General features: G+C 39.5%; 1 protein-coding gene across 4 annotated transcripts; it reads left to right on the forward strand.

Moving 5' to 3' along the window:
• Positions 1–114: 114 nt before the first annotated feature.
• SPPL2A (signal peptide peptidase like 2A) lies at positions 115–27287 on the forward strand. 4 transcript variants are annotated; one of them, XM_040077627.2, is made up of 17 exons: positions 129–277; positions 3990–4109; positions 5338–5520; positions 6274–6363; positions 9681–9814; positions 11845–11996; positions 12724–12820; positions 14144–14245; positions 14864–14945; positions 15209–15283; positions 15902–15958; positions 16114–16167; positions 16600–16699; positions 17508–17585; positions 17899–18059; positions 20145–20178; positions 24634–27287. In XM_040077627.2, exons 1-17 carry the CDS (start codon positions 224–226, stop codon positions 24663–24665), a joined length of 1605 nt encoding a protein of 534 aa, XP_039933561.1. In that variant the 5' UTR covers positions 129–223; the 3' UTR covers positions 24666–27287. The 4 variants fall into 4 exon arrangements, with proteins under 4 accessions (XP_039933560.1, XP_039933561.1, XP_039933563.1 ...); XM_040077626.2 differs by lacking the exon at positions 20145–20178 and having other exon boundaries at positions 115–277; XM_040077629.2 differs by lacking the exon at positions 16114–16167.

Here is a 27287-nt window from a genome sequence, read left to right on the forward strand (position 1 = left end):
CACCCGGGGGCGGGGACGCGCAGCTCCACGCCCGCCCGGCTCCCGCAGCGCCGCCCCGCCGGCAGCACCACCCCCGCCCGCCGTTCCCCCGGCGTCCCGGGACCGGGCCGGCGGCCGCGGCGGCCGGAAGAGGAAGCGGCGCCGGGAGCCGGTGAAAGGCTCTGCGGGGGCGTGCGGCGCCCGAGCCCAGCGAGGCCCGTCCCCGAGCAGCCGGCGGAGGACGATGGGGGCGGCCGGGCCGCTGTGGGCCGCGCTGTGGGCCCTGCTGCTCCCGCTGGTAAGGACGCGGGCCCGCGCTGCCGGGCCGGCCGGGGCCGAGCGGCGCCACTCGGGCCGGCCCTGGCGGATGGCGCTGCCTGTCGTTTCTCTTCGCTGCCGGCCGAGGGGCTCCCTCTGCCCGTCTTATCCCCCGGGCACGTTCCCGGGAGCTCGCCGGCCGCGGGCAGGGCCCTCGCAGGTGTCCCGCGGCTGGGCTGGGCTCCCCCGCCTCTGAGCGCCTCGGACCGGGTTGGGCTGGAGTGTGGCCCGGGGGGTTTGGGCCTCCTGGGCGCGCCTCGGGAGAGGCCTCTCGGTTCCCCGCACCGGGCCCGGGGAGCTCAGGCCGGGCCAGCTCCGGTTACGCCTTGGAAATTGAGAGAACAAATCTCACGGGTGCTAGCGTGGATAAACCTGGTGTTTCAATTTGGTTGCGGGCAAGGGGGAAGCTCCCAGTGTGTTTGTGTCCCGACTTTTGTGTCGTGCTACTTCAGTTTTGGTATCGGTATGGCACATATTTGCAGCTTCTCCCTCTCCACAGGTGTGCATTGGCAGTGGAAATCTGGCAGATCACCTTCTGCCGAATGGGGAGGTCAACAACCTCCATAATCTGCTTAGGCAGTATAAAGGACATGTATGCATTAACTGCTGTTCTACGAAATTGTTTTGTTGTTGAGGTTTTTTTGTTTACTTAATTTCAGCAGAGTCTATCTTGTTTTGGTTAGGCAGGATGCAGAATACTTTTTTCCTATGTAGGAAGTCACCACTGGATATGCTCAGCAACAGGTGCACAGCACAGTATGTTAGTACCTTGAGAAAGCCTGCGGGGGGAAGTAACTTGTCTCCCTTGCTTTTCCTGACTCCCACGTAGCTGTCACCAGTGTGTTGGGGTTTTCTGAAGAGTGGCTTTGCTCCCTAACCCAATGGTTTGCTGCTGCTGACAAGAGGAGGGGTTTCTGCCCTGTTAGGAGACTCCAGGCCCTGTGTCCTGCCTCATTGCTCTACAGATGCAGTTGGAGCAGTGGTGAGCGTCGGACCAGGTCATTCTGCCTGAGGAGCACTCTCTTGACATTAACAGCATTGGAAGCTGGGTTTGGGGAAGGATCCCTGCTGCTCTCTGGGCGTGGGCTCCTGTTCTCCTGGGTCACAGTGCCTGGAGGGAGGGAGAAGGGCTGGTTTGTGTGTGTCACACAGCCACTGGCAGAACAGCAAAATGATGGTTGTTCTGTTAAAGGCTAGTTTTTCCCTGCCTTTTCATATTTCTGTGGGTTTTATGTTGTCACTTGCTACATACAGACTACCTTCTCCCTAGTCTGTGCCTTTGAGTTTCTTTATGTCTTATCTAGATGCTGATTGTGATGGATGTTGTAAATATAGGCTTAGTTTGGTCTCTGTGTCTACTGGTTCATCTGATTTCCTATATTCTGTGTGGTGGAGTTACTGGTGCACTCCAAAGCACGGCAGTCAGCCCAGGCTTATATCCCTGCGGTGACAGGGATGTGTTTGGAATATTAGGGATTAAGAGGCAGAATGAGGCTTCTTCTCTATTAAAGATAAGAAATTGTACAACAAAAATTTAAAGGTGATAAGGGAAGGAAATATGATAAGAGAACCTGTGAGAAATAGGAAGGCATTTGTTTGGAGGTGAGGGGCCATTGGGAATTGACTGAACCTGAAGTGAAAGGAGATGGTGATGTCTCTTTAGGTAAGGATAGCTGTCAAGCCTCTCCTCCATGTGGGAATGCTTTTATGCCAGAGCAAATCAGCCTAGGGGAGCAGGTTAAATCTTTTTAAGAGATGTTTTCGTGGTCACACACTTAGTCTTGTTCTTAGGTAACAAGATTGAAAATGTGCTTGGTGAGAAGTGTTAGCTTTGTATGTATACCAAGAGTAGGAATTTTTCAGTGGCATAGCTGACTGTAAGGCCACCTACCCAGACCAGTAGCCCTTGTATGTTGTGAAAGAATACTGAGAAGTGATCAGGAGGTAACAGGACTTTAGCTGTATGCAAGAGGATTTCCCTGGGGATGTTCCCAGTGAGGTGCATCATGTAGCATTTCTTTTAATGTTTAACTTCTAAGTGCTGTTTCTGGAGCTCGGCAATGAATAGGTGTGGGTACACGTCATGCTCAGGTCCTGCCTCCCTCCGCCTCATGAGGACGAATTGTGTGCCCTGATTAATCCCCAGAGAAGGGAAGCTTGCCAAACAAAACATGCATATCAAATAAGCAAGTAATCACTCCTTCTAGGTAGGTTTACGCTTGTGTAGTATTAACACTTGATTTCCTGGAACCCAGAAAACACTTGCTATTCTATTTGGTGAAGCAGAAAGAGCTTTTAATGGATGTAAACCTCTGGGGTTTGTACCTATTTGAAGTCTTTACTGCTTTTAATTCACCATTAGCTTGTACTTCTAGGTGAATGCATTTGAGAGGAAAGCTTGATCATCTTTGTGCTAATCATAAATCATGGAATAATTTATTTCAGCTTACAGCTGAAGAGCTGTTCTGTATTAAACAGTTAATGTGCTTAGGCCCTTTGACACAGTTCTCCCAGCAGATGTTCATGCGCTGGGGCCAATATAATGGATTCCTCTGAAGAAGGTTTTTTGCTATTCAAACCAGGCAGACATAAACCTCTGCAACAATATCATCACATGCTTTTATTTTCTCTCCAGTTCTCCCTTGCTGCAGAGTACACATCTAGCTGGAGAAGAAATGTCTTTCTAGTGCTGTTAAGGCATTTGTATCTAACTGTTTGTGCTTCTCCCCCATATCCATGCCTAGTTCTAGCTTAATATGTTAGTGGTTTTTTGTTTTTATACAAATCTGAAATTTCCAGCAGGATTTTTTTTTTTTTTTTTTTTACTCTGATGATACTTCTTGCTATTGAGGTCAGTTTCAAGACAAACAGTTGAAATAAGAACATCTTCCAGTTTTTTTACAGTGGCACTTTGAGATGAAAATAATGTTTATTTGTTTCCACTGCTTTATAGCTGTAGCTGCATCTAATCTTTAGTCTGTTCATTTATCCACTTAGATACCTGACCTTTATTTATGCTTGAGAAGTATCCATTCCTAACATTATCAGAAGTTTTAAAATTCAGCTGCATTTGTAAATAGCAGGAATCATATTATGTGAGGGACTCTAATCTGAAAAAACACCAGTATTTCCTTGACTACACAGATTCTTCTTAAGGTACACTAGTTGGTCTGCTTGTGTTTACAGTTACTTGACAGAAAATATTTTGGGAATTGTCATATGATACATATATATATATATATGATACATGTCATCCCCTACTTTATTAGTAGGGAAAATTCTAGAGTCTGCAAGGAAGGAGGACTCTAGAACTTCATCTCTTCCACGTTCTGTTCTAATTGTTTTACATGTAAAATTTTACACTTTATCTAGTGCCTTCCAAAGAGAATCTGAAGTCATTTGCATTGGTTTCTTGCTTGTATTCTGCTTGGTGACATGAACTGTACAGGTCATAAATCCACTGTATTTGCAAAGAGGATAAGCAACATTATATAGTAATTAAATCCTTACTAGTTTTCCAACCTGCTCTCAAGCTCCCCATCTCTCATGGAATCAGTCATTATGTAAAATTATGACTTGAGTAAATTCCTTTTTTCCTAACAGCTCTTTCTCCTCTTAAGCTTTTTAGAAGAATGTTTGCATAACTGATATTCCAAACTTGCTGTAACTCAGAGCACCGTGATCTCTTGCAGGTAGCTGCTGATGAGGGGATCCTGCATGCCTCTGGAAGTGGAGTGCCTCCAGCAACTAAGGATTACTGCATCATTTACAATTCTAATTGGGTATCTCTTCCAAAAACCTTGGACAATGCTGTAAGTAGTTTGTAGTTATACTCAAAGAAAACTGGAATGCAGTATGAATTTGAGTCAGCTATAACTGGTCTTCAAAACTTTGAGTTAAATATGTGCTACCCTGAATATTTGCCATTTTGGTTCATGTTGTCCCCTTCCTCACAAATCACTAAAAAAAAATTCTATAGTGAACATTTCTATTCTTTAAAGATTTGGCTTCTAGAGTTTACAAAGGGAATACTCTCCCTGTGCTTAGAACCAGTTTTTGTATTTATGTGTTCGTTTATTTAAGTGTTTATGTATTCATTTTATCCTGTTAATTTTTTTCCTTTGGATGTTATCCTTATATCTAAGTTTTATATTTAGTAACTAAAGTTCTGTTTGTTTGTTTACAGAAATTGCTAAGCTTCTGAAACTTTTTTATTATATTGGCTCATCAGTTGGATGTACTGTTTAATTGTCTTGAAAACAGGTGGTGTAATAGGAGATTACCTGAAATGTACCATCATGCTATACTTTCTGAGTGTGTTGATGTGAGGCAGAAATAAATCTTCTTCAGGCATTCTTATAATCAGGAAATACTTTGTGTTTGGGAGTGGTCAAGGCACTCTGCCTTCCCTTCTTGTTCATTTGCAGACCAACTCAATGTAAGACACAGTAAAAATCATTTATCTGCCCCAGATGTCTTTGCTGTGCCACTTTGGCCACTGAGATGCCTTGACCAAACAAAGAAAACTGACAATTATTTCAAGATAATTGTAAATATGAAATTAAACTTTGAAATAAGGAGAAGATGATGTAAGTAATACATGATTAGACTGAACAGCTGGTTTTAAACAAGCATTGTACTTTGTACCTCTGGTTATGTTGTATCTATCAGTGCTCTTTTGGCTTGTAAAGCCTGGAAACATCACAGAGTGTACACTGGATTTCCCTGAACTACAAGTAGTGATTTTTCTGTGTAATCAGTTTCTTATGTGTACATTACAATACCAACTACTGTGAAATTGCATTTAGAAATAGCCAGATTATTTCAGCTCTGTGGTGCTCTAAATGTCCCTCAGTATTGCAGGCTGCAGAAGCTGCTGCCGTGATTTTATATTTCTGAATTAATCATTCTTTTGTGTTACACCTCTTCCTGGCATATCTCCAGTTAAAGAGCATAGTAATGTAGTCATCTGCATTAATTTGTTTGTAGTGTCAAATTTCCTACTTTAATCACATTCCTTTTCTCCCTCTTTCTCCGCAGACTTTCAGCACTCTAGAAAACCTGACTTCTACAGTCCTCTGCAGTTCATCTGAGGTTCCTTCTGGCTTAATGAAAGACAAAGCAGTTGTAGTGATGAGAGGAAACTGCACTTTCTTGGAGAAAGCAAAAATTGCACAAAGTTTGGGTGCTAAAATGCTGTTGATTGCCAGTAAATCTAGGCTGGTGAGTTACAACAGTTTTCTTCTGTACTGAGATAGTGTCTGGTCTGGTCCCATGCAATGTTGTGCAGGGGTAGCTGAGAGAAGCCCCAAAAGCAGGGGACCCTGACCACGTGTGGGATTCCAGCACGAGTCATTTACCCTCCCCACAGAGCTGTGCTGTGCAATGCTGGCTTACACCAGCTCAGAGCAGCTACAGCTGAGCTGCATTTTTAAATGTTCCTTGTACCTTCAAACACCTTTCTGAATGCAAATACTTGTCTTTACCATTCCCTAATTTTAGTGCATTCTGAACTTTGTATAAACTTAGGTGATACTGTTTTAGATGTGTGATAAAAATAAGCCAGGAAAATGTAATCCAAAACTGGAAATAAAACAAAAAGATCTTGTGACATCTCATTGCTTTTTTGTTCTCCATTGCAGCTGCAAAGTGTATGTACAATTTATGCATTTGTGTGATCATCACAGAAGGTTCATCTTGTTTTAGAAGTATAGAAATTAAAAACAGTTTTGATTATCCCTTGTAATATTATAAAAGCACAAGATCACAAAATCCAGATGTGTTAGTAGAATCATCTGATTTGATTTAAGTTAATAAGTGACTTAATTATTAACCTTTTACAAAGGTGATGAATGAGCTTTTTGGGTTTTACCTTCCTACAAATGCACTGAAATTCAAAGGATAATCTGCTTTTAGGAATCTAACCTACTTTGTAAATAGGCTCAACATACTTACCACTTACGATTTCTCTTTTAGTCTGCTATTTCAGATAACAAGACTGATTTTGAAGATGTGACTCTTCCAATTGCTCTTATAAGATATAATGACATAGTAGATATGCAGCTGGTAAGTGACAGAGCTTCAGCATATTATGATTGTATAAAGTTAAGTATTTGAAAAAATAGATTAATTTCAGGTCAGGTCTGGATACCTGCCTGATTTGAATGTGCTTAGATACTGCTTTCATTTCTAAGAGGGGATGGACATTAGTTGTGGAAGTACTGATCTTCCTAATCAGGTGAACAAGAGACAATGATTGATTGATTGATTAGAACACTGAGAATGGGAAACACAATACCTAACTGGAGATGGAGAATCTTAGAAGTTTCCTGCTGAGCAAGATAAGCTGTCTTCCAGTACACTTGGATACAGCTGCAGGTGCCTGACACACGAGAAGAGCTGTATCCTCAGAGAGCTGTTCCTTTAGTGCAGAAACTACAACTGCTCAGCTTGTAGCTACTGGCACCAGAGCTTTCAGGCAAGCTGCACCTGAGCAAGTTGGATCTTGAGGAAAGACTGAGGAGAGTTTTTTTGCCTTTGCCAGATGATAAGCTCCCTCTGTATAGTGTGACTGATATTTAGCATCAGCTAAAGAGTGGTTAGGCAGTGTAGTTTGAGTTTCTGCTGGTGAGTTGATGGTGAGATGCCAAATGGTTGTTATTACAATGCAGCAGTTGTGGTATCTCCTACACTATAAGCAGGGGAGTTTGTTTTGGGAGTATTTGGAGTTTCTTTTCCTTGGCATGTAATGTTAGGATTACAAAATATTGCACAGGGTTTTAAGGGAAACAGTATCTTTTCTTCAGTGTGGCTTTTTCTGTTATTGCATTGTTGTTTCGGTTTTTTTATTTAGTGTTGAATAATTTTGCTAAGCAGGAGTTGTGTTGCACGTGTTTTTCTGGGATTGCAGAGGCTGGCACTGTGTAGTGTTAGCTTCTTGAGTTGAATTTGCAAGCTCACTTCACCATTTCTGCTCTTAATCTTCAGAGCTGCCATGGGAGATTGTCTTAGGTAAGTATGCAAACTGACACTGCCTAGATTTGTAGGACTTTGGTTGTTTACTGTTGTCATTAAAGATAGGCACTTGCTGAGCACTGACATCACGGAAGGTTTGTGCTGTCTTCAGACTGTCACAGCCTCAGTAAGTACTGTAGTTGGGTTCAGGTTGTCCTCTGTCTTCAGATTTGTTTCTTCGAGTCAGATAAGTGTTGTTTGCTTGTTTGAGTGATTTTAGGATGCCCCACTAACATGTAAAGGAGCTAGGGCAAGTTAGGTCTGGATCTTCTCTGTGTTTCTTTATTGCCCAGTTATGCTTGGAGTGTGGTGTAGAATCACTTCTGTACAGCTGGAGTAACTCACCAAAGCACCTCTGCTGTAGATTAGTGTGCCAGGTGATGTCTCATACTGCTGCTGAATCAAAGAATTCATTTTTGTCTTACAGTGAGACTGCCTTCATAAAAGTAGTGAGGAACACAGCCTAGACTAGAAGTGAGCTTTCCTGGTTCTGCTCTAGTTTTTTGTCAAAGCCCTCCATCATGTCACTGACAGCTGTTATTTTGAATGATATGCACTGCTTGGAATCCAGCAGCCATTGTACCCTTCCTACTACAGTTGCATTTCTTGTTTAACTCTCTTTAAAGCTTCCAGCTTCCTCCTTTTATTTAGAAGAGAGAGACAGCACCAGTCTGAGGGCAAGTAGTTTGTATAAGCGTTCTTTTTACTTGACAAGTGAATCATCTCTGTTAGTCTTCACCATTAGAGCCAGGTCTGTTAAGAGTCTTCATTGCAATAGCAGAGTGTTACAAATCTTTTAGTCAGTGGACAGCTCTCTTGCAGATTTCTTACCTGATGCAGTTTGTTTCCTTCTAGTGCTCCCTGTGGAAGTTGAGACTTAAGAAGTTTTTAGTGAAGAGAGGAATAATAGGAGTAAAAGGAAATAATTACTCTAGATTCTAATGTGAATTATACTTTATAGGATTTATGAAACTTAAAGGAAAAACTGGATTAAGATCCATTGGAACTCAATATTAAAAATGTATAGGCCTCTTAGGGTTTTCTCTTTTTTTTTGGTTCTTGTTGGTGTTTGTTTGGGGTTTTGCATGTGCGGTTTGGGTTTTTGTTTGTTTTTTTTGGTTGGTTGGTTTGGGGATTTTTTTTAGAGGATTCTGTAATTTGAATAGGGGTTTTTTTCCCCCTTTAATATTCTACTTCATACAACTGCAGCGTTTCACTAGAATTTGATTTTATTCCTTGTTTTCTGAACTTCCATAACTTCAGGCAAAAAGAATGATTCTGACTTCTTTAGCCTGCAGAAAGGTTGTTATCTGTAATTAGAAAATTCAGATGTTGAAATGATTCAGCTTTCTTCATATGTGGCCACTGTATTCCACTCCACTACTGAGCTTCCCATTCAGTCTTTCTAGTGCCAGTTTGATCTTTCTAAAGCCAAACCTGTCTGGCTTGTTCTTTTCTCTCCTGCTTTTATCTTACATGCAGACTGTAAACAAATCTGGGATTTTTCTTTGCATCTCTGAAGTTTGTTCTCACTCCACAATTACCTTAGATGTCTGGGCTTACTTTGACTGCAACAGCAAACTTGTCTTCCCTAGTAGTTTCTATTTCCTGTCAAATTATCATCCTTTTTTTTTTTAAATCTCACCTTTCAATCAAATGAAAACACCTTGGTTTTTCTTTCAATATTTTTGTACAGTTCAGTACCAGTTACATCTGAGTGTTTTCTCCCATTTTCTCCTGCGTACTTCAGCTGATTGGCTTTTTTTCTTAGGTCTTAAATTTTTTAAATAGCGTAAAATTGCTTTGTTTTCATTTGAATCCATCTCAAATCATGTTTGTATGTGAAGCTGTTGGTAAATAATTTTCTGCCACCTTGAGCTGTCGGTGTGTTCTGTCTGAAGCCTCAGGTCTGTATCTGAATGGAGTTTTATGGTTTGAGAGCTAGAGGTAGGTCTGCTGATAGGTCAGTGGACCTGTGATCTCGTATTTCAAGGTGACTGAGTTAGATGTGCTTTCCTGCAGAGCAGATGTCTTTGATAGCACTTGGTATATTTTGGGGAGGCATTGGGCTAGAGGCACAGCTTCTCAGAGAGTTGTGGAAAGAATGCAGAGAGGTACCACTTTCTCTTGTGGTATCTCTGTATTTACACAGGAGTAGTAATAGACTTGTATCCAAACCTGACCATCCTGAAAGGCAGCATGGAAAGCATTGCTTCTTGGCGAACATATGACATGTCTTGTGCAGTTGAAAACTTCCTCTCAGCATTGTGTAGATTAAGAGCAGGAAATCATGATGTACATCTTGTTGGAAAATCAGCAATATAATTTCTTTGTTCTCCTTATGAACCAACTTGTATGTTATATTTCAGGTGCTTGGAAATGAAGTTAATGTGACTCTGTATTCACCACCTTTGCCAGAGTTTGACTACAGTATGGTTGTCATCTTCCTAATTGCTGTATTTACAGTGGCTCTGGGAGGCTACTGGAGTGGAGTAGCAGAACTGTAAGTTTGTTAAATGGAACTGCTTAAATTACATGGACAGCAAAGCTTGTGAAAACGGTCACTGTGATCAGTGAGAAATGGTTTTCTTTTGGGTTCGTAGTTAAAAAATTAGAAGACCTAAGTGCAGTTAACTGCCTTGTCATGAAACGTTTGAGCACTCTGAGTAACCTCTGAAACATCACCAGAAGTCTTTGAGGAACCTCAGGCATTGATTTTAAGTCCCTGAGGGATAATGCAGCTCTTAGGAGGAGGCATGAGTTAGCATTTTGACAAATTTCCAAACACTCTGTAACCAGCATCATAATTCTCCAATATATATCCATGATAGAAATCAGGTATTTTAGTTACACCTATCAAGTGCAGTGATTCAGGAGGTGAATACATGGTGTATGTAGTGTCTGCATTGGCAGGGATCTGCACAGCTGCTCCATCCCAGCTGGCTGTGCAGCACTCCTGTCACTAGGAGCAGTGGGAGGCACAGTTTGGTTATCTGGCTGGCTCCAGATAAAGTCCAGCCTGGCTTAATCTGCTTCAGCTTTGTGTTTTATCTGGTGGAGCAACAGAGCTGAGGCAGCAGCAGCTCTAGGACTGGACAAGGACAAGCAGCAGTCCCTGTGGAGGAGGAGGGAGTGGCAGTGCAGAATGTGGCAAAGGCAGGGGAAGCAGGGGGTACTGGGGGTTCCTGCCCTGTCCTTGAGGGGTGTGCAGCTTTAAGTGGTTAAACTGGCTGTAGCTGGCCTTTGAGAGCATGGCATTATTCTTAGTATTTCTTGGGTGGCTGTGTGTGCTAAATGGGGCAGTGTGTGTTGCTACCTTTAGGGTCTCAGTGGTGTTCTGCTGCTTTGCTCCCCAGAACAACAAGGAGAGGATTGTATGTGATAACAACAGCTTCCTTTTTCCCACAGTTACGCAAATTAGCTATTTTAAAGAGATTAAAGAAGTAGAAGGAGAGGAGGGGTGTACGTTTCTTTTTTTAAAAGTTGGATCTGATTATGCTTCTTTTTCACCCTGCAGTGCCGCAGGGCGTGGCTGCGCTGAATGCTAAAATAACAAAATGTGGTGCTGTCTCCCATATTAAAAATACCTAGATGTAATTTATTAAACTAGTTAGAGTGCTCTTTCATAAATCTAGGGCAAGCTTATTTTTTTAAAAAAGCTGCTTATTCAAAGCATGTCTTCTGAGAAGGTGATTCATCTAACAAGGTGCCTTGCTCCTGTGGGTTATTCTCTTTTGAAGGTAGCTGTTTCAGTGCTGGATTCAGCGTTTGGGATTCCTCAGGAACACGCTATCTGATGGGCAGTTTGCACTAGGTCTGTACTAAAGAGTAGAAGGGCTTTCTGCTCAGAGAAAAAACACAGCAATTTAAGTCTCCTTATTTTGCATGCTGAGGTATAAATATGGAGTATGTATGCACAGAAATCTTACTTTCAGTGAATATCCCCTATTATACTGCCTCTCTTTCACTTACTCTGTAATTATCAGGTGTAAGAGTAAAAGAACTAGTACTTGGCTAGCTTCATTCTGCTAAGATGAATGGGTTTTGCAGACACTTAGTGTCTAGATGAGGCTTCATGAGTATGCAATACCTATGATTTTGATTTATTGTAGGCATATTTATCGAATTGTCTACATTTAGCCCAATAAATTTTGTCGTCAGAGGTGATGCACTAATAGAGCATCCTGAAAAGAAGTTTGAGTGTAGTACTACTTTTCTTGACATGTATCAGGGTATTGGTTGGGGATGCTCCATTAAAATTGGCAATTACCACACCACTGGAAAGGAAAGCAGTTAAGAATCTTTTCCTTGGGATCTCTGCTAGGTTGAAAGTGCATATCTTCATTAAAAAGTGGAGAGAAATTCAAACAATAACCATACCATTTTCTGTGGGTTTAAGTTTAATAATAGTGTGAAATACTAAACTGAAATCTTGTCAGTCTAAATGTTCTATAACCATCAGTTCTGGTCATAGTAAAACATATTCATAATATGTCATCTGAGGTAAATTTGTTTGTTGTTTCCTTGTAACAGTGAGACTCTGAAAGCAGTAGCGAGTCCTGGGGAGAGAGAAACCCGGTGGAAGAAGGAAGAAAATGTTACTTTCACCCCTGTAACAGTTATCTTGTTTGTTGTCATCTGTTGCGTCATGCTGGTCTTGCTTTATTTCTTCTACAAATGGTTAGGTAAGAAACAATGAATAATCTGATTTAACTTATTTTTCTGCATGATCTTATGAAGTGTTTAAGCCCAAAAAGCAAGATTTCTAAACTAAAAGGAATGTAACTTTTTAAATTATTCTCTCCATGTGTGAGTTGAGGGTTGAAAGGATGCAGTTGCCATTTAAAGGAGAGGTTTCTTCAGCTATCTTACAAAGACTGCCTTGACAGTGCTTGTACCGAATGAAGTCGTGTGGAAGAGAGGTGACTAATGATGAGCAAAAAATAATATATGATTTATGTCAATGTTCTTGGAAGGATGGCTGTGACAACCTAGTTATGTTTAGAGCTTGCTTGAGAAGATTTTTTGCTAGTTGGGGTTTGGTGTTTGGTTGTAGTTTTTTGGTGAAGATCTGGCTAGAAAGCAATTCTGATACCTCTGAGTCAAGTTTTTGTTTGATGAAAACTTTGCCATGGCAGAGACACTCAGAATTCAGCTTTTTCTATCCTCAGCTGATTGTGGTTGAGCGCTGCTTTAACTGTTAACAGTTTATATCATGGACTCATAGAATACTCAAGGCTGAAAGGGACATTCCAGATCATCCAGCCCAGCTGTCTACTCAGTACTGTCACTGTAACCCTTAAACCACATCGCCCACTGCCACTCCAGACCCCTCTTGGACACAAAATATCAAATGTATGTTATTGTGTTTGGTTTTGGTCACTGATTTCCATCTTCACTGTTTTTATTTAGTTTATGTTATAATATCAGTCTTCTGCCTGGCATCTGCGATGAGTCTGTACAACTGTCTTGCGGCATTAATAGGACAAATCCCATTTGGGCAGTGCAGGTATTGTGCACTTTTCACTTCTTAAAAATGACAGCTTTCCTCTGGGTATTTTCTGGTTGCTACTCAAGGCAAAGCATGAAAATACATGAACAGTTTGGCAAATTGTTTCCTGTATGGTTTTAGTGTGTGGGATAGTTACAGAAGAAAATTACAAGCTGCTTTAATAAATACTAAAGGTATCTGTAGCATACTCAACAATTAAAATAGTTGTAGATTTGTTGTATTGCTTTTATTTGAAAGCATTCTGTAATTTGAAAGGCTCTGCTTGGCTGTCTGAGCTTGGTTTTACAAAGTTCTAGTTATCTGTCATATGTGCTTATTTTGTTCTTCGAGGACCTCTCTAAGGGGGGGATCCTGCACATTTGATCCTGTCTGGAGCAAGTACTGTGCTGTAGGCAGCAGAGGAGTTTTTCCCTCTTCTTAACCTGTACTGTACCTGCCAATTTTTAACTTCCAGCATAGACAGCACACTGCTCACGTCACCCGTGTTAGAAGGTCGTGCTTCCAGTCCTCACGTGGGTGGTTTGTTCCCAGTGCACACACACGTGCTTCTTACCACTCTGAGTTAAATATCCTGCACGTATTAGGGTGCATGGGAGCGTCCCTGTTTTCCTTCCCTGAATTTTCACTCTTTCACTGAATGTTTAATGCAACAAATGGGGTTTTTTCCCCAAAAGAACAGTGCTTATGAACTTGGAACCATGTGAATCATGTGGTTTGCAAGTTACTTAGTGTAGGATACTCATGTCAGGTAATCCAGTAGCCCATCAAAGGTGATAATCAAGTATAAAAGAGCAGGATTTGTGTCAGCTGCAGGAGAGGCATTACTTCTGTCAGTTATCAGTTCAAAACCTGTCACAGAAAATTGAATGTGTGGTAGAAATGGATATTGGCTCACAATTCTGCAATACATAGTTACTTCATTTTTAATCTTGTATTATGTTTCTTAAAATCAATTTTTCTCACCACTACCATTTATTGCAATTATGACACAGCTGTTCCTCACCAGCATGGCTCAGGTGGTGGAATTATTACATGACAGAAGTGGATTAAACAAACTCATCTGCTTGCTGCATTCCCTGGATGTGTTTGCTAGAATGAGGACAGGCCATCCAAGCCCCTCTTGGTGTGTTTTTAGTGCAGCCCAGAAAAGGATTGGTGCTGCAGTTGTAAGAACAATGCCACCTGAATCTGTACAGAGCAGATGGGCAAAGAAGAACTCTTGGGTTGAGAACACCTTGTCAGCTTAAGGATGTGTGATAGCGCAGGTGTGTGTCTTGGCTGTTGCAGGCTTGCTCTTTTAACTTAATTATTTTCTTTTAGGATTACGTGTTCCAACAAAACCATTGAAGTGAGGCTTATTTTTCTTGCTATATTCTGCATAGCAGCAGCTGTTGTCTGGGCAGTATTTCGAAATGAAGATAGGTAAGTGGTGCTTTCTGACTTAAGAGTAAGGTGAATAATTGGTGTTAATGAACTTCCCAGCATACAGCTAATCCTGGAGTGCAGCATCCTTCTAAACTCCAGTGCCAATTTCAAAAAAGTCATGAAAGTATTTTGAAGCTTAACAAGCATGGGAGTAATAGAGAACAAAGCAATGCAAATGAGCTGTGTGGTAATTTGAAGTTATAAAAAACTATGAAGATGAGGGAGAACTAGCTTGATTGCTAAGGATTGCCACAGAAGAAAAGAGGTGCAGAATAGCCTAGGGAATAGCTCTGCTCAGGAGTAACTACAACATCCTTGTGTTATCAACACTGTTTCCAGCACAAATCCAGAACAAAGCCCTTACCAGCTATTGTGAAGAAATTAACTCTATCCCAGCCATTACCAGCACAGTTATCTGTCTGTGATCAGAAGCTGGTATAAATTGACCATCTTGAAACTAGGACTTTTGTGGGTTTGGTAGCAGTAATTCTGAAAAACTATTTTCTTGCTTTCTGAGAAATTTTCCTTGCTAAAATCTAGATTCCAGCAGCAGTTTGAACAACCTGTAAAAATCGTCTGTTTTTTTTTTTTTTTTTTTTTTTTTTTTTTTTTCAGGTGGGCTTGGATTTTGCAAGATATTTTAGGAGTTGCTTTCTGCCTAAACTTCATTAAAACACTGAAAATGCCCAACTTCAAGGTACTGTAAGTTGCTTACCTTAAGATAATATTCCACTGCCATGAACCTTCAAGTTTACTGTTCAGGAAGTAGGTTTTCAATACACAAGAAATACATATTAAAACCCATAGTATTTACTATTTTTAATAATTATTAAAAGAAACTAATCCTGCTCCAAATGTTATGCCAGACTAAAACACATGGTACAGTAATGGTACCAGAATCTAGCTGTATGATGTTTGAAAACCCACAGTGATATTTTCTTCTTTTTTTTTTTTTGCCAGTCCTGTGTAATACTTCTTGGCCTTCTCCTTCTATATGATGTGTTTTTTGTCTTCATAACACCATTTATCACAAAGGTATGTCTGTGAATTTATTGTAAGAACAAAAATGTCTGGTTATTGGGAGAGTATTTTTGTTTAACAGGTCAGTGCAGTGTTCTCAAGGTGGAAAAGCTGATTTCCATTTTTTCCCATGTAAGACAACAGTGGCCTAAATTTTTAAGGCAAATCACATGGTCAAAAGTAAACCATCCCCAGTTAGTGTGAGGGATAGTGTGATCATGAGAAATTCCTGCCCTCCAGTTCTTTTCCTTCTTTTGCTTTAAACACTCATTTATTGGAATAAGCTCTTGTGCTTTCTGCAGTGTGGTATGAACTGTGTGCAAATGTTCACCTGCTTTTATTTTGAAGCAGAGAGCTCATGGCAGAAAAAGCTGACATGTTTTTATCTAAAATTCCAGCTACATCTAGTGGACTTGTTGTTTGGGGTTTTTTAACATTATTTTAGGCTGGACTACATGTTTTTATTGCCACACAATGCAGTAAAATACTGTACAGTACCAGTGCATTCCCTTTGATATTCAGGATTTTTCCAATCCTGAATTGTAAGTGCGGGTACAAGCAGTTTTTGTAAATCTGGTAGGAAAGTTTTGATTCATTAAACCACTAACTTTTGAAAAATAAATTTAATTTCAGAATGGGGCAAGTATAATGGTTGAAGTTGCAGCTGGTCCCTTTGGAAACAGTGAAAAGGTATGAACAGTCGTTGTAATACGTGCAGCATTAAAGCACTGACTCTGTAGCTAATTCATAGTGTGCTTTTCGGCATAACTTTCTCACAAAATATAGCCAGCTTCTGCTCTTTTCTTATAAGTATTAAATGCCTGTTGACTTGGGTTTGATCCTAGAGTGATGGAAACTTGGTGGAAGTCCCTACTGAACGCTCAGCTCCCCATGAGAAAGTAAGGATTGTATTTCAGATACTGGATTTTTAAATTATTTCCTCTGAAAAGACTGTTCTTTTGGGGAAAACCTTACTGTCCAAATTTCTCTTTAGGGCCTGGATATCGTTGATCAGTATTCTATAGTTAGGTTAATAATCCAGATTTGTTACTCCCGTTATATGGTTAAATATTGTTTTAACTTTTTTTTTTTTCCGTGTGCGCGTATTATTTGTAAATCTGAAATTCCAGCTTACCAGTTGCCTTAAGCTTTATCTACTTTCTATGTTGGTTTCTGGTTTTTACTTCAGGTTCTACCTATTTTGAAGTCTGCATTAATGATAAATTAATTATATTTAAACTGTTTATTAATTCGAGCAACCAAAAAAAAAATCCAGAACACCAGAATGCTTTAGATGAGATTTATTTGGCTTCTGAAATAATGTCTTCCAGTTACCCGTGGTTATTAGAGTGCCTAGACTTGAACACTCTGCAGCGACACTCTGTGACTTGCCCTTTTCATTGTTGGGTTTTGGAGACATTATTGTCCCAGGTGAGCAAATGTTTTTGGTAGCTGTAACTTATGAATAAATATTTTGGTTTTTGTTCTCAGCTTACTTGCAGAGTTTATTCACAGGGTAATTACTAAATCAAATGCAGCAGTTTGCTGTCATCAGTCAGTGAAGAATACAACAAAAGCCGGAGGAGAGTAAGAAAGCTCAGTATGTTATAGAATACTTATATAGTGAAAGGTTTATTTTGTGTTGTACTGGGTTGAGTAAATGCAAGTCTCGTGGGTAAATTGAGTTGTCAGTATTGAGTAAATATCATTAAAATCTCACAGAAAGCAAATATTCTGTGACTTTGTAGGATTTTCATATCCTAGACTATGTAATTAGAGGTAAGGTAAATGTTTTTGCATTTTTCTCAGAAGTGCTGAATTTGGCTGTAATTGGAGTCTTGAGCAAGTATCTTTAATTGAGCATGTGCAGGCAAAATTGCTGAATGTTAAGAGTGAGCATTAGAATCCTGTTGAAGAAAAGTATTAAAAATAGGTTGTTACACTTGTATATTAGAAAGCTGAAAATAGCACAATGTAATTAAGTTGCTTGAAAACCCCAAACCTCTAATTCCAAGCTAGCTTGGCTCATATTTTCATTATGGTTTTGGTTTTCTAGACTTACTGTAGGATTTCTTAGACTGGTTCTTGCCTTTACAGAAAAAATATTGGAAGAAGATAAAATACCACAATGGGGAGTCTTACTATAAATTCTTTTATGCTGATTTCATTTGGAAAATTGAGGAGAAAAAAAATAATGACATTTCATTAATTCTTTTCCTTTAATTGTTTTCCCTTCAAGGGCTTCTGGTTGCCTATTGTCGAAGATTTGATGTTCAAACAAGATCATCTTCTGTATACTACATTTCCTGCACAATAGGTAAATTGTGATATTTCATGGTAGCTTTTTTAAAATGGCAGATCTAGGTGGCTTTCTTCAGATAAGGTTCAACGTTGTCAAGGATCTCTTGAACAACTCTTTTTAGCGTGCCTACTTGTACTTAAGGTGACTATTCTTTATGGTAGCGAGCTTTGAGAAATCTTGCAAATACAGAGCAGCCTATTGTGTCTCTTCTTCAGTTATATTAACAAGAAAAATATTGCTTAAAACAAAATTCTGTCTTACTAAATGATTGACCTAATCTAAAAATTCTTCTGTTGTTGATGGTGTTTGTATGAATGTCTTTTTATAGCTTATGCTGTCGGCATGGTGCTGACTTTCATCGTTTTGGCTTTGATGAAGATGGGGCAGCCTGCCCTTCTCTACCTTGTACCATGTACACTCATCACAAGCTCCCTCGTTGCCTGGAGGCGCAAAGAGATGAAGAAGTTTTGGAAAGGAAGCAGTTACCAGGTAGGCTGGAGGCCTTGAGTATTCTGTTGTTTATTTCTTTGAGTATGTGTTTCTCTGGGAACTGGTGATAGATCACCTGCAATCCAGTTTTTGCGAGTTCTCTGTGATCTTCTGGAACTAATAAGGAAAAGTAGTCTTTACTCTTAGAAAATATTAGTCTAGTAGTTGACATGGCAGAACAAAGCTCAAGGTAGGTGAAATAGCTGGTTCAGTACTCAGGGAGGAAGAGTAATTTGTTCTATGTATTTTGAAATGTTTTCTTGTATTTTAACATTCCTCATCTATCATCTTGATGTCATGAGTCACTGAACTAAGCATGCAGACTCCAAACTGCACTAGTTCTGTATTAGAGGCAGTTCCAAAAAATTTGGGATCAGCTAGAACTTCAGAAACTCTCCATGCATCACTGATGGCCTACATCATCAGGATTGTATGGATCATTTAGGAACAAAATAGCTGGGTTGTATAAGAGTTTCCTATCACAGCACACACTATGGGCACACTCTCTTGGATATTCTATATTTCCCCCTTGGTTATGTCTAACATTACCCAGGAGCTGCAGTTCTTAAAATCCCACCTGTTGTCATGTGCACATTTTCCCTGCTGTGACTTGCTGTAGTAACTGGGTGTGCCAGTAGCCCTTGAGCTGGCATTGTGGAAAGACAGAGCAGTCTCAAATTGCTCCATGTTTTGCTTGAGACCTAAGTTCAGTATTGTTTGAATTGAGGCACCATCACCTATACCCTAGGGCACGTTGAACTTGGAGCTTGGATAGTCTGTTCTGGGGGAAGCTGGGTGTCAAGTTCATGGTGGACAGAAGCAGCTTCTGCTTTTTCAGCTTCTGGATTGGAAAGTTTAAGTGGATCAGTGGAAGTTGAGAGTAATTTTTGTAAAGGTAAAACTACAGGCATCAGCTCCTATAGTAGTACCAGCAAAATGCTACCTTTTGTTGATTAATACACTACACCTGCTTCAGCTGGAGGTCGGCTTAGGTGTGAAATTACTCAGGAGATTTTCAGCTTTAACTAAATACCCTGTCTTTTTGTTTACAAAATCAATTCCTCCTTTCATAGGTCCAGTGAATAGAAATGTTCCTCTGTAGGTCAGAATTCATTTGGTTTACTGTGCATTTATATATAAATTGGTGCCTGTTTGCTCTTCTAAAATAAACAAGGTCACATTTATGAAGCCCAGTAACTCTGGGTTTGTTGTGGGGAAAACACTTTGCAATTTATTTTCCTGACTTGAGTTCTGAGTAAGATTGGCCTAAGTAAATTTGGCAGGTCTCCTTAGTGACAAGAAATTTCTTGCACTTCTTGTAGCAAAACTCATACTTGAAAGAATTATGTTGCCATAGTAATTATTTCATATCCTTTCAACTGAAGGATTAAAACTGCTCTGAACTTCAGCTTGTTTTGAGTCAGATGACTTCATTTCTAGCACAATTTAAAATGTTGATTTCAATCCTCACTCCACCATCCCCTATAATTGAGCCTACAGTTGAGGTCTGTGTAACTTTACTAACTTCTTTTTCTCTATAACTTTCTGAAGAATATTTTTATACAATTTTTTTGTTCCCAGAGTGTTATTCAAGCTGCACTCCTGAAATGCTGCAGGGTTGATCTTTCTCATATGTTGTCCTTCTTATCTAAAACTGTATTTTGAACTGTCCTTACTGAACTTACAAACATGCAAAAAATCCAAGCAAACAAACAAAACCCCAAACAGCCCCAACCCACACAGCTCCGGGGTTGAAATCTCCAGCTTTCAGTGCTCACTCTGAGGAGGAAAGCTATGGAAAGGTGTCAGAAGACAATTTTTTGCTCCATCAGTGATTGAGGCTGGAGCAGAGCTGCTCCACTGACAAGGGTGGCCAGACTTGTGTAGAGGTTTGCTTTGCCCTTGTGGGAACAGAAAAACCTTGCAGAGTTGTCAGAGCAAAGTGTCCTAAGAATAGAAGAGCATGTACAGTGCATCAGGAGACTAAACTTCATTATAGTAGTCCTTTTTGGAGTTTGGGGTTTTTCTGATTTTTTTGTTGGTTTTGTTGTATATGATTTTAATAATGGAATGAATTTTATTTAGGTATCGGACTCCTCCAGGACGCCTTTGCTACAAGGTGTGATTATGGCCTTCTTTTAATGCGACTTTATTAATCATCTTACAGGTTTTTTTCTTCTTTTTCCCCTTCTGCTTCCTCTTTTCAGTCTTTTTTGCATCTACCTCCTAATTTTATATGAATTACTGAATAGAAGAGGGTAGAACTGAAAACAAGATACAAATCTGTATTCACACTTAGGTCTTTTGGGTTTTTTATTTTTTTAAAGGAGTGCAGGAAAACATAACATTAAGTAGCAGTGAGGCTGTGATTCCTAAGCCTGAAGGCAGGCTTTGTATGCTTCTTAACTCTCTTAACTTCCCAAACCCTAGGACTGTCTTCAAATATTTGCAGTTGATGTTAGTTCCTCTTCTATTACCTATATTGCAGTCCTTCACCTGATTTTTCTGTGTCACTGCATAGATGTGAAAACCTGCTTTAGTGCTAAACAACTATTTTGTTGTTTTCCGTTCCAAAGCTGAGCATTATAAATTTGCCTTTAGTAATCGTGCCTGCAGCCCTTCTGTCCTTCACCCTGTCCTGTCTGCACTGCTTGCACTGGGCTGGTGAGCAGGGACTGGGACCGGCTCCTGTGGCCTCACTGCCACGAGCTTTGACCTTTCTTGGCAGCAGCCCATGACTGCTAACACTGATGGCGTTTGTTTTGCTGTCCACACAGCTTTCAAATTTCAGCTTCACGTGGAATTTAAGCATTTAAATATAATCTTGAATTATAGTTGCTGGAGTTACACATGTATTTATAAAGCGTAGGGTGTCTGCTCTGAAGACAGTTTGAGATGGTGAGTTCTACAGTGTCTTAAATTCTCAAAGAAAAGTACTTTTCTCATTAGCGCCTTTCTTCTAAGAAAGAGTACTTTAACAATTTAAGTCTCATTAAAAAGCTTTAATAATAAAGAAATTAGATATAAACCAAAGATGATATTAGGAAGTGGGAGGGGTTGAGTGCAAATTGAAAGCAGATGGCCAGACTATTTTTATGACTTAGAATTCTTCTGTCCTGCTGTGCACACTCGAGTTCTTGGGTAGGTTTGTTAAAATCACTTTTTTAGTTTCTACTTTGTAAGTATGACAAATACTTGATTCCCCAAGATAGCTCTGAGGTCCCGTAATTCATAGCTGAGGTAATTTCTGTTTCTGCATAAAGATGCAGTCTTAAATTCTAGTTATGCTCTGTGTGGCTTTTTTATGGTGTAGTCCTGAGCTGTAATGAGTTGCTGCACAGCAGCTATTCACTGAAGTGCAGAGATTTCTTGGAAGAGTGATGTTCTTACTTTCCTTCCACCTAACTGGCAGTATTGCTGCTTTGAAGTGTAAAATAAAGGTTTATCTAGGTGTCTGGAGTGCTTATACTCCTCATGGATGCCTTCATGATAAACTAATTTCATACTTATTTTCCAGTTATTAATTTAATTTTAGAATACTGTTTTTTGTATCAGTGCGATCTATGAAATAATTTTAGCAAAATCATGGAAAATCTAGTGGCCTAATGCAACTATGAAGTCTTCTACATGGAGTAGTCTTGCAACTTGTTGGAGTTTGTCAGTTTGAAGTGTTTAGCACTTCTTACCACTCTGGTTGCTGGCATGTTACACAGCATGCACCTGCTATTTAGTAAGTTTTATAATCACATTTTTAGATACTTGCAAATTCATCATACCTGAGAGTTGTTAAGAATTCCATGAATGCAACATTATTGCCATGAATCTTGCAAGCAGCTGTGTGCATAGGTACTGTGTGCTCCTACAGGGAGAGATTTGTACTACCATTTCTGGTTTGGCTCTGTTGAAGTGTTTTTTTGGGGGGTGAGTTTGCTGGTTTTTGTTTTTAATAGTTCACCATGTTAGTAGATAGGTTAAACAGAAATGTTTTAGTTACAAAGCTGTCTTAACACCTCCCACTTAAGAACTGTCAGAAATTCAGATGTGAGAGCAAAGCTTCTAAGTCTCTTCCACTTCAGAAATGTTGATAAGCTCTTCACAATGCACCGTGGCTTTGCCTTGTTCTTAGCTTAAAACAACAACTTTGTCCAGGATTGTAGCAAGGTGCCTTCATCTTGCAGCTGGTTATCATAAAGATTCCTGCAGCTCCTGCTGAGGCTTTGAGGAAGGGGTTGTCCTGAGAGAATCCACAGTGTGATCTCCACAGGAGAGAGAGATGTGTGTGGACAAAGGTCCTTAAATGCCATCTCATACTTTTAGAGAGGCACCTGTTGTCCCCAGCTTTAATTTGTGGGCTGTCCTTCTGTGTGGAGGAAAGATTAAAAATGGGCTGGTGTGGCTTTGTTAGCCTTGAAACATTTGTATAAACACTCCCCCAACACCCTTAGAATTTTACGAGGCATTTAGTTTTAAAGTTAACTTCAAAATCTGATTATTAAGTGGAGACTTTAAAATTGAAATACAGGTGCTATCTCCAGCATTTGTACAAAGAAAAAAGTACATTTTTTGCTGCTTAGTGTTATAGAATTACCAGAAGAATCTTTGACTTTGGAATACACTGAATTATTGCAAATACTTTTAACTCTTATTTCTAGAAGCATCTTGTCAATTTAATAGGAAAAGACTGTACAAAAATGCTTAGCAAAATTACTTTCTCTATGCCAGCTCTTAGATGATCCTCCCTAGGTTGAAGGAAGATCTATGGCATGACTTGATGTAATATGGTACTGTGGGGGGAGGTTGTTCTTGTTTTATTCTGGAAACGAATACTTTAATCCTCTTTCAAAGGGATGGTTTGAGTTCTGTAATTGTAGGGAGTATTTTGCTTTGGATGGCTTTTGATGTGGATTTTTGAGGAAAATTCTGGATATACTGAAATAAATGCAAGATTGTCATTAGCACAAGAGCTGGGTATTCAGTGCTGGACTGAGTGTGTGCTGCTGCCCTAACTCAGTCCTTAAGTGTGTTGGCAAGACTGGTGCCTGCCTTAGTTCTTACTGCCATGATTCTGACACGTGAAGGGAGGGCTGTGAAAGACCTTTTCTGGTCTTAGACTGATATTGTGGCTACTGGGCTCTCCTAAACCTCTCCCAAATCCCACTGACTTGTTTTTTGGAACTGTTATCTGGGTTTACTGCCCAGCATGCTGGTGTGGCTGAACTGTGAAACAGCTTGTTTAAGCAAAAGTGCTTTTGATAAGGTATGTTTGTGTACTTTCCATGAAACAATTCTAGTGGCATAAAGGAAGTGATGGCAAAGAGCTGGGTCGTAACTAGAGAAGAAGAGAAGTTAATGGAACAAGTCTTTTTACCCTGTACATAGAATTATACCACACTAAAGTGTGTACAACACAGCAGTCTCAGAGCCTGGCTTTGTCCTGGCAAGGGTTCTGAGCAGGTGCTAGTAAGACAAGAAAATAATTGTGTGGAAATCTGCCCAGCTTAGATCAGAACCCACACAGTGAGCAGCTGTTACACAGAAAGACAGGCAGGATATGCTGCTATGGAAGAGCATAAGTAGGCTTTTCTGCCTTTTGATGCTTAAAACATTCTCTGTTGTCCTAATAATCCTGCCTCTCTGGGCATATGAGCTCCTTGACACATTTTGTTTTTTCAGCATTAGTTGTACTATTTCTGTGTCTTCTTTCTCTGGCTATCAGCTACCCAAACTGTCCAGTTCTTGGCCTCTTGTTAATTATGCTCAATTCTGAAGCCCTCAAACTGATGGTTTGAGTTTGTCACACTAACGTGTGCATTACCTCTGTAATTCATTCAGTGTCCTGTCCCGGGGGAAAACCAGAGGCTTCATTGCCTCCAGCAGTACAACAGTGGATAGGGATACAGGCTGCTTTTAGTCAGGACAACTACAGATTTGTCTTGAGTTATTGGGACAATCTAATCAGTTACATCAATTCCAAGTATAATCAGTCTGTATAATAATCTGCTTTGGATCTCTCCTGATGCAGGACTTTACAGTTCCATTTCCTTTATCCTTTCCGAAATAAAAGGAAAATTTACAAAGAAATGTGAGCACTACAGTTAGTTTTGACTAACTGTAATATAGATAGCCTTTACAACCATGAAAAGAGAAGGTTAGTCTTTTCTTGTCAAGCTATTGCTTGCTACCTGTAAATGTCAGGTAAGATCCTAGAGTCTACTTCCAGTTTTGCAAGCCGTATCTTTGAAAAATTTGCTTAGTCCCAACTGTTTTTTGTTCTCTGTATTTAATAATTGCGATACTTCTGACTCACAAGTTTATTTTCTTGTAGAGGGTCTGGTCCTTGGTTGGAGAATCGTTTTGTAGTGGAAAGCATTAGCTAATAGAACTTTGAGTATTTGGCTTAAATACTTTTCTGATCTTTAGAGTACCTCCTGAATGTATGCTGCTAAAATGCACTCTAACACGTGTTTAATTATATTTCTCTTAGCTAACAAATACTTTAGATCAATGGGGTAAAGCAGTATTTCTTTATAAAGAGCCATTTCTTCTCCCCCCCCCTTTTTTTTTTCTTTTTTAGATGATGGAACACCTGGATTACACAGGAAATGAAGAAAGCACAGCAACAGCCACTGAACAGCCTGGAGGACAATAAAATGTGGGATCCTGATTTAAAATAGCATTTGAATTTTTGACAGCTGAATTACAGTAAATTTGGTGAAATTTTACAATGGAATGTTTCCCACTGTGTGTAAAAGGGTTTTTTATTCCTGCACCTATATTTTTATGGAAAATATTGTTAATAACATAAAAGTAATCAAAATAGAGTTGCATTTTTACAGCCAAACAATAGCTAGTAAAACCGTGCCTTATTTCGACTTAAATAAAAGGATATTTTCTATGCAATTTTCCAAATGTGTTTCTATACAGTATATTTTTGTAAAAGTTGCTTGCCCATATCAGCTTAAGTGAAATGTTCTTTTAAAGTCTTGATTAAGATCAGTCAGGTTTCTTTGAGGAAAAAAAAATCAAGTACCCTTCATAGAATTTCTTTCCAGATTTTGAATGCAAAATTGGATAGTAATGTAACTATAGCAACTGAAGAATGAAACTATAGTTCCATTACTACAAGTAATTCAATAAATGGTGTATATGTTGATGTGCATTGTGAGCCATAAAATAAATAACAGGGGAAATTGAGTGTGGGTTGGTGATCTCTTCCTCCCCACTCTCCTCATGGTATCACTGGCTTATGCCTTAATTGTGTAAATTGTTAAGCTTTGATGCAAGTCTTTGGATTATATACATTTCCAAACATTTAAAAATAATAAAAGAGGAGAGGTACTTACACTTGGTCCTGAAAACTTCTGTGCAGCTCTTGGAAAAGTTGACAGACAAGATGGTGTGAAAGGCAAGAGGTTTTTTGCTCAATAAGTGCTATTTTGAGGGATGGGATGAAATGTTAATACTGGCCTGGTTCTCTCACCTGTTGAGGGTAGGTGTGTATTTGTGGTCTTCATTTGGCTGTGGATGAGTTCAGAGGGATAGGGAAAGACAGGACATATTATTTTTTTACCTTTTGCATCTGCACCATACTTTTTAAGTATTTTTGAAAATTCTTTGCAATTGATAGAAAAACCAGTTTTGAATAGTGCTATTAGTACCTGTGTTAGCTAAGACAAATGCATGTGTTTAACTTGTTTAATCTTAATTTGTTTTTGCTTTTAAAGACTTGGGAAAAGGAGAAGTAGTTTAAATCATTAGTTTGCATTTAGAAGAGTTGGAGTTTGACACCTGTTCTTTTTTCAGGAAACTGCAAATTGAGGGGGATTAGGCATAGAAAATCTGTATAGCTGTAATGCTAACACTTGACACCAAAGAAAACTGGAGAAGGCAACAAGGGGAGACCACTGAGTTCACTTAGTGTTAATGTCAGGTAGTTGTTAAAACATTTTTCCTATTCTTTAAATGAATGTCATTCCTATAGCAAGTACAAGTTCAAGAACCCTGGAGAAAACAACTGAGTAAGCATATGCTGGGCAGTGGCAGTGGAGGTTTCCTGCAGTGCCTCATGCAAGTGCCTCCTTTGTTTGAAGGTCACCTCTATAAATTTCTAGTCAGTTTGGGGCATGTCAGCTCAGGAAAATTTACCCTGATCTAATCTAGTTTAGCTAGATTTACTTTGGAAGTGTGTTAATCAAAGCAATTGAAAATCTGTATTGGCAGTTAACAAATTTACCTAATTTGTATCAAGTTGAAACTTTTGTTTGCAAGAGTCGGGAGCAGACAAACCGACAGCCTGGATATCAGTTGTTGCCATTCACAGAGATTGAGCGTGGTGCCAGTTGATACGGGTAAGATAACTCACCTTGTTTGCAGCTTCCCTGAGAAAACAGAAATTACAAGCAGTTTCTGTATGTTAGTAGTTCCCCCCTTGACTCGAGCTTGAACTGACAGCCTCAGAACACAGTGGTCATCTTCTGTTTTATTTAACTGGCATTACATGATAAATTACAGCATACCTCAATGTTTTAATAGCAGACTGAAAATGTGTCTTCTGATGTGTTATTGCTCTTTGACAAGCCCAGTATCTGCCAAAGTTCAGAGTGGTTTTGGAGAAGTTTCTGAAAATTCCTGAAGCAGATAAAGAAGTCGTAACTCATTCAAAGTCATGTACAATTGAAAGCCCTCAGAAGCTTCACAAACCCATGTAAGATGACTTCTTTGTCTCTGAAATCTTCCACACGGAGGATTTATTAAATTTTCAGCTATAAGTGATAACAGAATTCGTATAAATAAAAAAGACCTTTGGCAACATAAGTGTATTCAGCAGCTGGCTGTGGAAGCTCTGTCTTGTTCTGTGCCTAATTTTTCATGCCTGAGGTTTCACACATGTGCTGCCGTTTAGTGGGATGTGAACTAACTTTTTTCCTTTCAAATGCTTAGGTGCTTTGTTTACAAAAATTATGGAGTTTAAAATTTTATATAAATAGTAGGTTAGTATTGACTACTGAAATGAGGTTTTATAAGTTCGATAGAACTGATTGCAACACTTCTAGCAATTTTAAATGTTTTTAATATTGAATTTGGTTGAGCTAAACACTGTTAAAAGCCTTGTTAGTCATACTTTAATAGAAAAATCTTACTACCTTTTCATTGTATGTTTACTGACAACAGCCCCCTTCCTTATGACTCTTAAGTTATCACCTTAAAAATGTTATTAATAAATGTTAC

The sequence above is a fragment of the Hirundo rustica genome, chromosome 13 (genome assembly GCF_015227805.2).
Source record: "Hirundo rustica isolate bHirRus1 chromosome 13, bHirRus1.pri.v3, whole genome shotgun sequence".
Taxonomy (NCBI): domain Eukaryota; kingdom Metazoa; phylum Chordata; class Aves; order Passeriformes; family Hirundinidae; genus Hirundo; species Hirundo rustica.